A 10,226-nucleotide genomic window follows, 5' to 3' on the forward strand; every position below is an offset into this window, starting at 1 on the left:
CTTTCTCTAGCCATGCACCACGGCCGCTGCGGGACCAGGGGACAGGGCCAGCAAGGCTGAACCAGCCTGAGACACTCAGGCTGGAGGACACTCTTGCTCTTCTCCCAGATTTGCGCAAGAACTTCGAGCAGGAGCCGTTGGCCAAGGAGGTATCCCTGGAGCAGGGCATCGTGCTGCCCTGCCGCCCACCCGAGGGCATCCCCCCGGCTGAGGTGAGAGGGGCTCTGGTGCCCGCTCCACAGGTGGGTAGGGCTCCCGGGTCTTGGGTCCTGCCTGCCCTGACGCCCCCAGGGGCTACTCTCGCTCCAGGTAGGGCCAGCATGGGCGGGCAGTGCAGTGGCATGGCTCCCTCCCCCAGGTGGAGTGGCTCCGGAACGAGGACCTGGTGGACCCGTCCCTGGACCCCAATGTGTACATCACAAGGGAGCACAGCCTGGTGGTGCGACAGGCCCGCCTGGCCGACACGGCCAACTACACCTGCGTGGCCAAGAACATCGTAGCGCGTCGCCGCAGCACCTCAGCTGCTGTCATCGTCTACGGTGGGCCCCAGTGCTGGTGGGGCAGAGGGGCTCCCAGGCATAGGGAGATGGGCAACGATGTGTCAGTGGCTCCCTATGGAGCCAGGGTCCAGTGGACCAGGCTGTGGCCTCCCTGGGAAGGACAGGGAGAGGGCTTGCTGTGGTTATCCGGGAGCCAAGGGGCGTAACTGGGCTGAGGTGTGGGACAGGTTGGTGGTCCTCTGTGATGAGACCATCCCTTGGGTTACCTATGGGCCAGGGACATTGTGCAAGTGGAGATGAGGGCACAGGATGGGAGTCTAGGAAAAGTAACAGACCACAGCCCATGCTCCTGTGTCCCAGGTGTGGGAAGTTGAGTGTTCCAGGCACCCCAAGAGCAGGCCGAGGGGGCGGGTGCCGGAGTTGCCCTTGTGAAAGACTGGGGTCTGGGCCGGAGGAGCATGGGAGCTGCAGCTAGGCCTGGCTGCCCTGGGCGCTTGCAGAGCCTGCTGGGAGAAGGGGCTGTGGAGCCGGTACTGCCAGGCCCTGGGGGTTAGCGAGCACCAGCACGGGCTCCCCTCCAGGGCATCTCTACCAGCACAGCCACAGCCCACCCCTTTCCAGCTCACAGCCCCTCTGCCCTCCTGCCCTGGCCCCTGGGCCAGCGTGTCTGAGGAAGCCCCCGCTCCCTGACCCCAGTCCTTCTCTGTCCGGCCAGTGAACGGTGGGTGGTCGACGTGGACCGAGTGGTCCGTCTGCAGCGCCAGCTGTGGGCGCGGCTGGCAGAAACGGAGCCGGAGCTGCACCAACCCGGCGCCTCTCAACGGGGGTGCCTTCTGTGAGGGGCAGAATGTCCAGAAAACAGCCTGCGCCACCCTGTGCCCAGGTACCAGCGGCCGCTGCCTCCCGCATCGCTCCTCACCACGCCATCTCCGTGCCCTGGCTCCATTGTGCCCACCAGCCTGCCCCCCATGGCTCCATCCCACCCACGCACACGCAGGGCCAGGCTCAGTCCAAGGCTGGGATGGGGTTTAGTGTGGTTGGAAGCAGGGCTTGGTCTGTGTCCAGGCTAGGCCTTAGCAGAGGGGCTGAGTCACAGACTCTGCAGTACAGTCAGGACAGGTACAGTCAGTGTGGAACAGGCGCAGGGCACCACCTGAGTCTACAGAACCACCTATGCCTGGAATCACAGGGTCATCGTGGGACCAAGTGCCCTTGCTGCCCCAGGGCCAGGACGGCCCCATAGTGTGGATAGAGTAAAGCAGGCCCGGCATCATCGTGCCTCCCGTCATTAGCATGCGTCATTCAGGCCAGCCGGACACCAGAGGGTGTGCTCCTTACCACAGCATTGCACCTAGGTCTGGATGCCCAGCAGGGCCGCACTGGCAAACTGCCTGTGCTGCTGCCCAGGCTGACCACACCATCTCCTCTCTGTCCCTGTCTGTCTCTCCTCTAGTGGATGGCAGCTGGAGCCCATGGAGCAAGTGGTCAGCCTGTGGGCTCGACTGCACCCACTGGCGAAGTCGTGAGTGTTCTGACCCAGCACCCCGCAATGGAGGTGAGGAGTGCCGGGGTGCTGATCTGGATACCCGAAATTGTACCAGCGACCTCTGTGTGCACAGTGAGTCCACTCTGCCCCAGGAGTCCTCTTGATTTTGCCAGGATTGGCCCTGACCAGCCCCAGGGAGGTGACAGCTAAGGGAATCAGCCCCCCTTACACAAGGTGTGTGCCCTCTCCAAAGTTCAGGACCCTCGGGAACTCCCCATCCCTAACATACCCACACATGTGCCCGTGTATACCCCAGTACCTCCCCCACCTCTCCTGAAACATGCATACATGGGAACCTTTCCCCTGTCCCCCAGGCTTCTGGATCCCCCTCCTCTCCTACAGTTTCACCTCCACACGGTCCCCCAAGTGCACACACAAGTCCTGTGGGGACACCGGGCTTGTGAGGCCTGTTAATTACAAGGCCATAACTAACAATTAAAGATCTCTGTTGGATTTTTTTTTCTCTAGAACACACCCTCCCCCATTCTTTCAATTAAAAACCTAATTATCTGTGTCAATTCCTTTCTGATGGACATTTCTTCCATTATGCAAAGCCCTTCTAAAATCAATATAGCTTCCTCCAGGCAGTCAATCACCCCCACTCCAACCCTGCCTCAAGCCTGGGGAAGCAGACCAGGAGAAAAGCCCTGGCACCCCAGCTTCTGGCCCAGGGACATGGCTAGGAATTAGATTAGCAGACCCTCTCCTCCAGGAAGTAGAGCCCCTACTTTGGGGATCCCAGGAGCTTCCGCCAGCCCCAGCTGCCCTGGGCCCCAGAAGAGTATGTTCAACCTGGCAGCCCACTAGGGCTGCCTGGGAAAGCGTCTCCTCCCCTCCTCCATCCTTCAGTAGCAGCAGCCTCAGACTGAATGAGCAGTGAGAGATCTGATTTGCCCAGAGTGACACAGCAAGGTGGTGGCAGATGCAGGGCTGAGATGCACACATGCTGACTCCATGCTCCCTGCCACCACATTTGCAGCCCCGCTAGTGCTGATGCCCAAGGAGTGAGCACCTCATCCTCCTGGGGCGTAGACCGCTGACCTCTCCTTCCCGGCCTCCTGCACCCTGCCCCTCCCAAGGCCGCGCTCTTTCCCGCAGCTGCTTCCGGGCCCGAGGACGTGGCCCTTTACGTGGGCCTCATTGCTGTGGCTGTATGCCTCCTCCTGCTGCTGCTCGTCCTCATCCTTGTTTATTGCCGCAAGAAGGAAGGGCTGGACTCAGACGTGGCTGACTCATCCATCCTCACCTCAGGCTTCCAGCCCGTCAGCATCAAGCCCAGCAAAGCAGGTGGGGTGCCCCCTCACTCCCAGCATTCCTGCCAGGCCCCCACACCAAGAACTGCCCAACAGGTCACCTCAGTGCCACCCCCTGAGTCTGTCTTTACCCTTGCAGACAATCCCCATCTTCTCACCATCCAGCCAGACCTCAGCACCACCACCACCACCTGCCAGGGAAGTCTGTGTCCCCGGCAGGACGGGCCAAGCCCCAAGTTCCAGCTCGCCAATGGGCACCTGCTCAGCCCGCTGGGTGGTGGGCGCCACACGCTGCACCACAGCTCGCCCACCTCTGAGGCCGAGGACTTCGTCTCCCGCCTCTCTACCCAGAACTACTTCCGCTCCTTGCCCCGTGGCACCAGCAACATGACTTATGGGACCTTCAACTTCCTCGGGGGCCGGCTGATGATCCCTAATACAGGTGAGAAGGACTCCAGGGTGCCCCAGGGAGCTCTAAGAGGCAAAACTAGTCTTGTGTCCCTCCTAGAGGAGGATGGGACAGCTCTTGATGTTTTTCCTGAGCTGCTCACCCTCACCCTAAATGCTAAGCCAGGCACCAAGAAGTGGGGAGAGAGTTTTGGAGAGAATCCAGTCATGGCTGGCCGTAGGGCCGGCACCGAGGCCATGGCCAGAGTGTCGCCCTTCTGTTACTTCAGGGCACAGGACTACTAGCCATTCATTTGCACAGTCAGCCAGCCCATGTGCCAGACTCTGCATTGGCCCCTGGGCCCAGAGGTAGGACAGGTGCCGGCCCCAAGGAACTGTGGAAGTAATGGAGAGATGGCAGAGGACAAATGCCGGGACAGGGGGCTGCTCTGCCCACCACCTCACGGAAACCCTTCTGACAGGGTCCACGATAGGGACTCCACAGACCCTTTCCATAGTCCTCTTTTGAGGAAGCACAGCAGCCTCTGGTGTTCCCACCCTGAAAGTCTCTTCTCCCTCGGCTCAGACGACCCCACTTGCCCCTGATTTTCTTACCCCTCTCCAGCTGCTCCTGGTGCCTGTGCCCTAAATGTAGGTGTTCCTCAGAGCTCCCTCCTGGCACCCTGTCGCAGAGCAATCTCGCCTACTCCGTGGCTTTAATCGCCATGTCTGTGCAGATCACTCCCACTCCTCCATCCCCAGCCACATTTCTCCTGGGCGACAGAATCATACACCCAGCTGCCTCCTGGGCAGCTCCATCTGGATGTCTCACAGTACCTCAGATTCCTGGTGCCTAAAACAGCACTGTCTCCCACCCTCCCCCAGAACCTCCTGCTTTCTGGCTTTACCCACCTCAGGGACAACAGAGTCAAGTTGCTCTAGCCAGAAACTGGAGGTCACCTTGACCTTCTACTCTTTTTCACTTGCCCCCCTCATCTCCACAACAGCTTTAGTCAGTCACACACCAGTCCCGTCATTCTTCCTCCTCAAATGCTCCTGGTTTGCCTCTTCCCCACTGCCTTTTCTGGCTCAGGCCGCCATACCTACCTCTTATCTAGTTCAAGACAACAAGCACTCACCAATGAAGCCAGACTTAATCATGTCCCTCCCCTTCTTGAGCCATTTTTGGGGCTCCCCAATGCCCCACACAACACAAAGCCCACATAACAAGGACACAGTGACCTCTCTGTCCCCTGCCGGCCAGATGCAGTGGCCTCTACCCTCCTATGCACTTTTTCGTGCACATGGCAGTCACAGTGGGCTCTCGGCACTCCAAGCACACCATTGCTGCCCTTTGCACACACGGTTCCTCTGCCCCCATCCACTAACTCATCTGCTAGCTCTCATTCAGGTGTTGGCCTGGCAGCTCTCCCTCTCTGTGCCTCATGTCCTCCTCACAGGGCTGCTAGGATGATGAGGTGAGATGGTCATGTCAAGCTCTTAGAAAGGGACAGGCACACAGTGACACTCAGCCTTTCTTGCCCCTGGGGCGGGGGGCTGCCCCCCCCAGCACCCTTTGCTCCACTTGTCCTTCTGCCCCACCCCCCCGGGCTGAGTGCCTCAGGAGAGCAGGGCCCCTGGTTTTTCCTCACTGCCCTGAGTACTGGACGTGAGCATCTACTGAATGTATACGTCCGCCTCAGAGAGCAGTCACACATGGATCTCTGCGACTGTCACCAGCACTGGCAGCCAGTACCAGGAGGCAGCACAGAGTTGGTGAAGGGAGCAGTAGCTGTAAATAGGGCATCAGTGCCTTCCCTCTCCTGCGCTTCAGTTTCTGGGAAGTGGTGATACTCCAGCCAGCCCTCCTCAGACTTCACTCTGGAGCATAAATGCAAGCTTTGGACTTGGTGGGATAAAGTCATAGAATTCCTTCCTCTCCCCAGTCACGTGCCTCCGAGGTCCCTCCTGATGTAGGCGCCCCCATCCCAAAAGAGCAGGACAACTCCTTGCCATCCTCAGAGGAACTCTGCAGCCCCTGCCCTACTGGCTCTCCCCTGCAACCACTCCTCACTGAGCAGTCCCTTCTGGTGCTGCCGAGCAGGACACTGCACAGAGCTGAATCCACCAGACAAGAGGACATGAGTGCAGTGTCTCCCAAACCTGGGAGGGCTACCAAAGCCAGCAAGGCTGTTAAAGGCCTGCCCTACCTACAGGCGCTGCTAGAAAATGAGGAGCAAAGTCATGGTGGCTGAGAATGGCCATCCCCAAAGATGGCCAGGGCAGATAGGAGGAGGAAAGCTTGAGGAACAGGAGGACAGGGCACCCAGGCAGAGGTGTGCTCAAGAGAGGGGGGCTTCAGAATAGCCAAGAATACAGCACAGGCCGGGCTAAGGAAGCTGCTGGAAAGGTTGCCGGGGCCAGAGGTGAAGGGCTAGGCCAGGGAGCTGGACCTTATGCTGGAGGCAGGGAAGGTTTTAAGCAGGAGTGCCCTGGTCCCACCCAGTGTCTTTTGGGTGATAGGTCAGGTAGGTACAAAACACCTAGCACCTTTTGTTCCAGAGCTTTCTGTGCTCAGACTAACTAGGCATGCTTTTTCCACCCGAGTTCCCTTAGCCTCTCTTGGGGTCACTAGGACTCCGTTTCATGCCTGTGTGGGTAGATGGACAGCCTGGCAGTCCCCTTGGCACTTCTGTCCCCTGGCAGTCCCTTTGGCACCTCTGTCCCCTAGTCCAGGCTGGCAGTGGTCAGTCCTCAAAGGGAGGTGCCTGTAGGGGCTGGGAGAGAGGGGTGTTTGATGTCTTTGCAGCCCTGGTAAACCCCAGGCCTCCTCCTACTTTGTCACAGGGATCAGCCTCCTCATTCCTCCAGATGCCATACCCCGGGGAAAGATCTACGAGATCTACCTCACACTGCACAAGCCAGAGGATGTGAGGTGTGGGCGCGGGCCCTGTTGCTAGGGCTGGGTGGGTCCTGCCCTCTGCCTTTAGTCACCATGATATCCCCTAGCCATCGTCTGTCAGACTTGGTCTAGCCTAGCCCTGGGGAGGGCAGGGAAGAACTGCCCATAAGCTCCACCCAGCCCTGGGGCCTCAACCCTGGGGTGCCAATTGCTCTGCCCCAGCCAACTCCCAGGACAGCCCACTGACACCTTTCCCTCTCCACCCATATTTTCCCACTTGAGGTTGCCCCTAGCTGGCTGTCAGACCCTGCTGAGTCCCATCGTTAGCTGTGGGCCCCCTGGAGTCCTGCTCACCCGGCCGGTCATCCTCGCCATGGACCACTGTGGGGAGCCCTGCCCAGAGAGCTGGAGCCTGCGCCTCAAAAAGCAGTCCTGTGAGGGCAGCTGGGAGGTGAGCAGGAATGGCCCTGAGCCCAACCACCTGAGCACTGAGGAGTTCAGAGTGGAGCCTGGGCTTCCCACCTGGCCCTTGAGCCACCCTCTCCCCAGTCTGGCCACTCCTCACCGTTGGAGTTGGCCATGAGCTGACCCATCCGGCCCTTGCCCGCAGGATGTGCTGCATCTGGGAGAGGAGGCACCCTCCCACCTCTACTACTGCCAGCTGGAGGCCGGCGCCTGCTATGTCTTCACTGAGCAACTGGGCCGCTTTGCCCTGGTGGGAGAGGCCCTCAGTGTGGCTGCGACCAAGCGCCTCAAGCTGCTTCTGTTTGCCCCCGTGGCCTGCACCTCCCTCGAGTACAACATCAGAGTCTACTGCCTACATGACACCCACGACGCACTCAAGGTACCCCCCCCCGCCCCCACCCTGCCACAGGGAGGCCACACCACCACTGGCACGGAGGGCCTCTCCTCCCGGGAGGGGCAGCAGTGGGGAAGGTGCTCCAGGCCCCAGACTCAGCTGACCAGCTGGGGTGTGCTACAGGAGGTGGTACAGCTGGAGAAGCAGCTGGGGGGACAGCTGATCCAGGAGCCCCGAGTCCTGCACTTCAAGGACAGTTACCACAACCTGCGTTTGTCCATCCACGATGTGCCCAGCTCCCTGTGGAAGAGCAAGCTCCTCGTGAGCTACCAGGTGAGGCCGCTCAGGGTGCCTAGAGTGGGCACAACCAAGGCTGGACACACCTGACTCAGCCTCTCTGCCCACCCCCTCAGGAGATCCCCTTTTATCATATCTGGAACGGCACCCAGCAGTACCTGCACTGCACCTTCACCTTGGAGCGCGTCAGCCCCAGCACCAGTGACCTGGCCTGCAAGGTGTGGGTGTGGCAGGTGGAAGGCGACGGGCAGAGCTTCAATATCAACTTCAACATCACCAAGGTGGGCAGAAGGGGGCATCAGCACTGCAGAAATGTGCCTCCCCCCCCAACACACACACAGACACACACACACACACACGGCCTGTCCTGCCACCAAGACCACCTCCTCCTAGAAACTGCTTAGCAGCTTCCCCCAAGTCTCCAGGGAGAGAGGTGCAGATGCAAACAGACAGATGCAGACAGATGCGATTGCTATCTGACTTGGGGGTGGAAATTGAAAAGGATGTGGGAGCCGCAGTAGGGAGAGACAGAGCCTGGGGGCCTTGGGGTTTCCAGGAGGAGGAACTTTGTACCATGCCTTGAAGGATGAATAAGAGACAGAGAGTGAGGGAAAGGGGGCTTCTGGCTGTGGGAACTGAGTGGGGAGGACAAAGATAGTGAGATGAGCACAGTGAGTTCTGAGTAATCAGTAGCGGTGACTTGGGGAGGGGTGATGGGGAGAGAGGAGGGGAATGAGGCTTGATAGCTCCTCTGCACTGGCTGTGAGACTTTGGGTATGTCACCATAGCTCTGAACCTTGAGACCTTCTAAACTCTAGTGAGCAGAGCTCTGGCATACCAGGGGTGCCCAAGAAATAGTACCCATGCTACCCCCATGCTGTGGTGGTTTGGGTGCTCCCCCAGCAGGTGGTGGCAGTGGGCCTGGGCCATGAAATTTCTAACAGGCACCTCCACTCCTCCCCCACCTCCAGGACACAAGATTTGCTGAGCTGCTGGCTCTGGAGAGTGAAGGGGGGGTCCCAGCCCTAGTGGGCCCCAGTGCCTTCAAGATCCCCTTCCTCATTCGGCAGAAGATCATTACCAGCCTCGACCCGCCCTGTAGCCGGGGTGCTGACTGGCGGACTCTGGCCCAGAAACTCCACCTGGACAGGTGGGTGGGAGATGGGCAGGGAGGGGCTGCAAAGGCCCCCTGCAGTCCTTCCTGGTGGGAGAGGATGGGTGGGGTGGGTAAGAAGCTCAGTGGGGCGGGCTTGCACCCCGACCACAAGCAGCCAGGGTATCCAGTGCAATTTGGCCAAGGGGAGGTCCTGCCCTTGGGTGGGCTGAGAGGCAGAAGGGTACAGCCTGGGGTGAAGCAGGGCTGCTGACTGGCTCCTGTCCCCTCCCTTCCACAGCCATCTCAGCTTCTTTGCCTCCAAGCCCAGCCCCACAGCCATGATCCTCAACCTGTGGGAGGCGCGGCACTTCCCCAATGGCAACCTCAGCCAGCTGGCTGCAGCAGTAGCTGGACTGGGCCAGCCAGACGCTGGCCTCTTCACGGTGTCAGAGGCGGAGTGCTGAGGCCAGCCAGGCCTACAACGCCTATACTCTCACCAGCTTTGGCACCCGCCAGGGACGGGCAGAAGCCAGATGGGGCCCTTTCCCCTCCTCAGGGGGAGCTGTGTGGACAGGCCCCCTCCTGGCAGACACTGTCCCTTAACACTGGCCCTTCAGACCCTGCCCACACTTCCACCCGTCCAAGGCCTGCCTGGCCAGACTGGTACTGCCACCTCCTCTGACCCTGCCCCAGCCTCTGGGGCTCCGGGTGGACAGTGACTAGAGCCCAAGCCAGGCCCAGCCCATCTGTGTGTGCGTATGTGCGTGTGATGCTACCTCTCCTCCTAGCCCCTGGCCAGGAGGCCGCATACACACGGGCATACACGCACACGCTGGGCTCGGGACATGGCCCCCAGAGCTCCTGCCTGAGCTGGACCTTATGCAAACATTTCTGTGCCTGCCAGGTAGGGGCACATCTGAGGGGCCTGGCTCCAAGCCTATGAGACTAAGGGCCACAGCTGGACAAGGGGCGGCCCCTGGATTCAGGCGTACGACCACCACGCGGGCATGTGCCCATGCATGTCTCGTGTGCTCATCTCACAGACTCCCTGCCAACCCACCACACAAACACACATCTCATGCTGTACACCCAGAGGCCACTCACGTCTCTCACACCCAGTGTCAGTCCACATCTGCCTCTCACATGCTGCCCTTCTCCCACCCACCCAGGGACACCCAATGGCTCCTCCCTGATCCTCCCCCGCCCCCAGCCTGGAGGAGCCCTGCCCAACAGGGCATGTGAATATGCAATGGGAGTCCCGGGCTGGACAATGGCAAGTGTGCGTGCCGTGGTGTGCCCGTTCCTGGGGCTGGCCGGTTCCCCCATGTGGGGCCTGTTGTGTGAAGCTCGTGCCCTGACTCTGTCTTAAGTGCTTTCATGCACTTACACTTGGCCTTATGTACACAGCCTTGCCCGGCCGCCGGGGCGCGTAGGGATTTTAGCGGA

The 10,226-nt window shown here is 60.1% G+C and overlaps 1 protein-coding gene across 3 annotated transcripts in view; it reads left to right on the forward strand.

Moving 5' to 3' along the window:
• Nucleotides 1–10,225, forward strand: part of UNC5A (unc-5 netrin receptor A) — a 60,877-nt gene extending 50,652 nt beyond the window's left edge. Inside the window, exons 4-16 of one of the 3 annotated variants that reach the window (XM_059174394.1) lie at nt 109–212; nt 359–539; nt 1,216–1,383; nt 1,954–2,118; nt 3,145–3,333; nt 3,439–3,741; nt 6,534–6,621; nt 6,871–7,039; nt 7,199–7,432; nt 7,571–7,720; nt 7,801–7,965; nt 8,656–8,834; nt 9,079–10,225. In XM_059174394.1, the coding sequence (XP_059030377.1) occupies nt 109–212; nt 359–539; nt 1,216–1,383; nt 1,954–2,118; nt 3,145–3,333; nt 3,439–3,741; nt 6,534–6,621; nt 6,871–7,039; nt 7,199–7,432; nt 7,571–7,720; nt 7,801–7,965; nt 8,656–8,834; nt 9,079–9,244 (2,261 nt within the window). In that variant the 3' untranslated portion in view covers nt 9,245–10,225. The remainder of the gene's footprint in view (nt 1–108; nt 213–358; nt 540–1,215; nt 1,384–1,953; nt 2,119–3,144; nt 3,334–3,438; nt 3,742–6,533; nt 6,622–6,870; nt 7,040–7,198; nt 7,433–7,570; nt 7,721–7,800; nt 7,966–8,655; nt 8,835–9,078) is intronic. The other 2 variants (XM_059174395.1, XM_059174396.1) reach the window with 2 other exon arrangements.
• The last annotated feature ends 1 nt before the right edge of the window (nt 10,226 follows it).

This window comes from Mustela lutreola, chromosome 5 (genome assembly GCF_030435805.1).
Source record: "Mustela lutreola isolate mMusLut2 chromosome 5, mMusLut2.pri, whole genome shotgun sequence".
Taxonomy (NCBI): Eukaryota; Metazoa; Chordata; class Mammalia; order Carnivora; family Mustelidae; genus Mustela; species Mustela lutreola.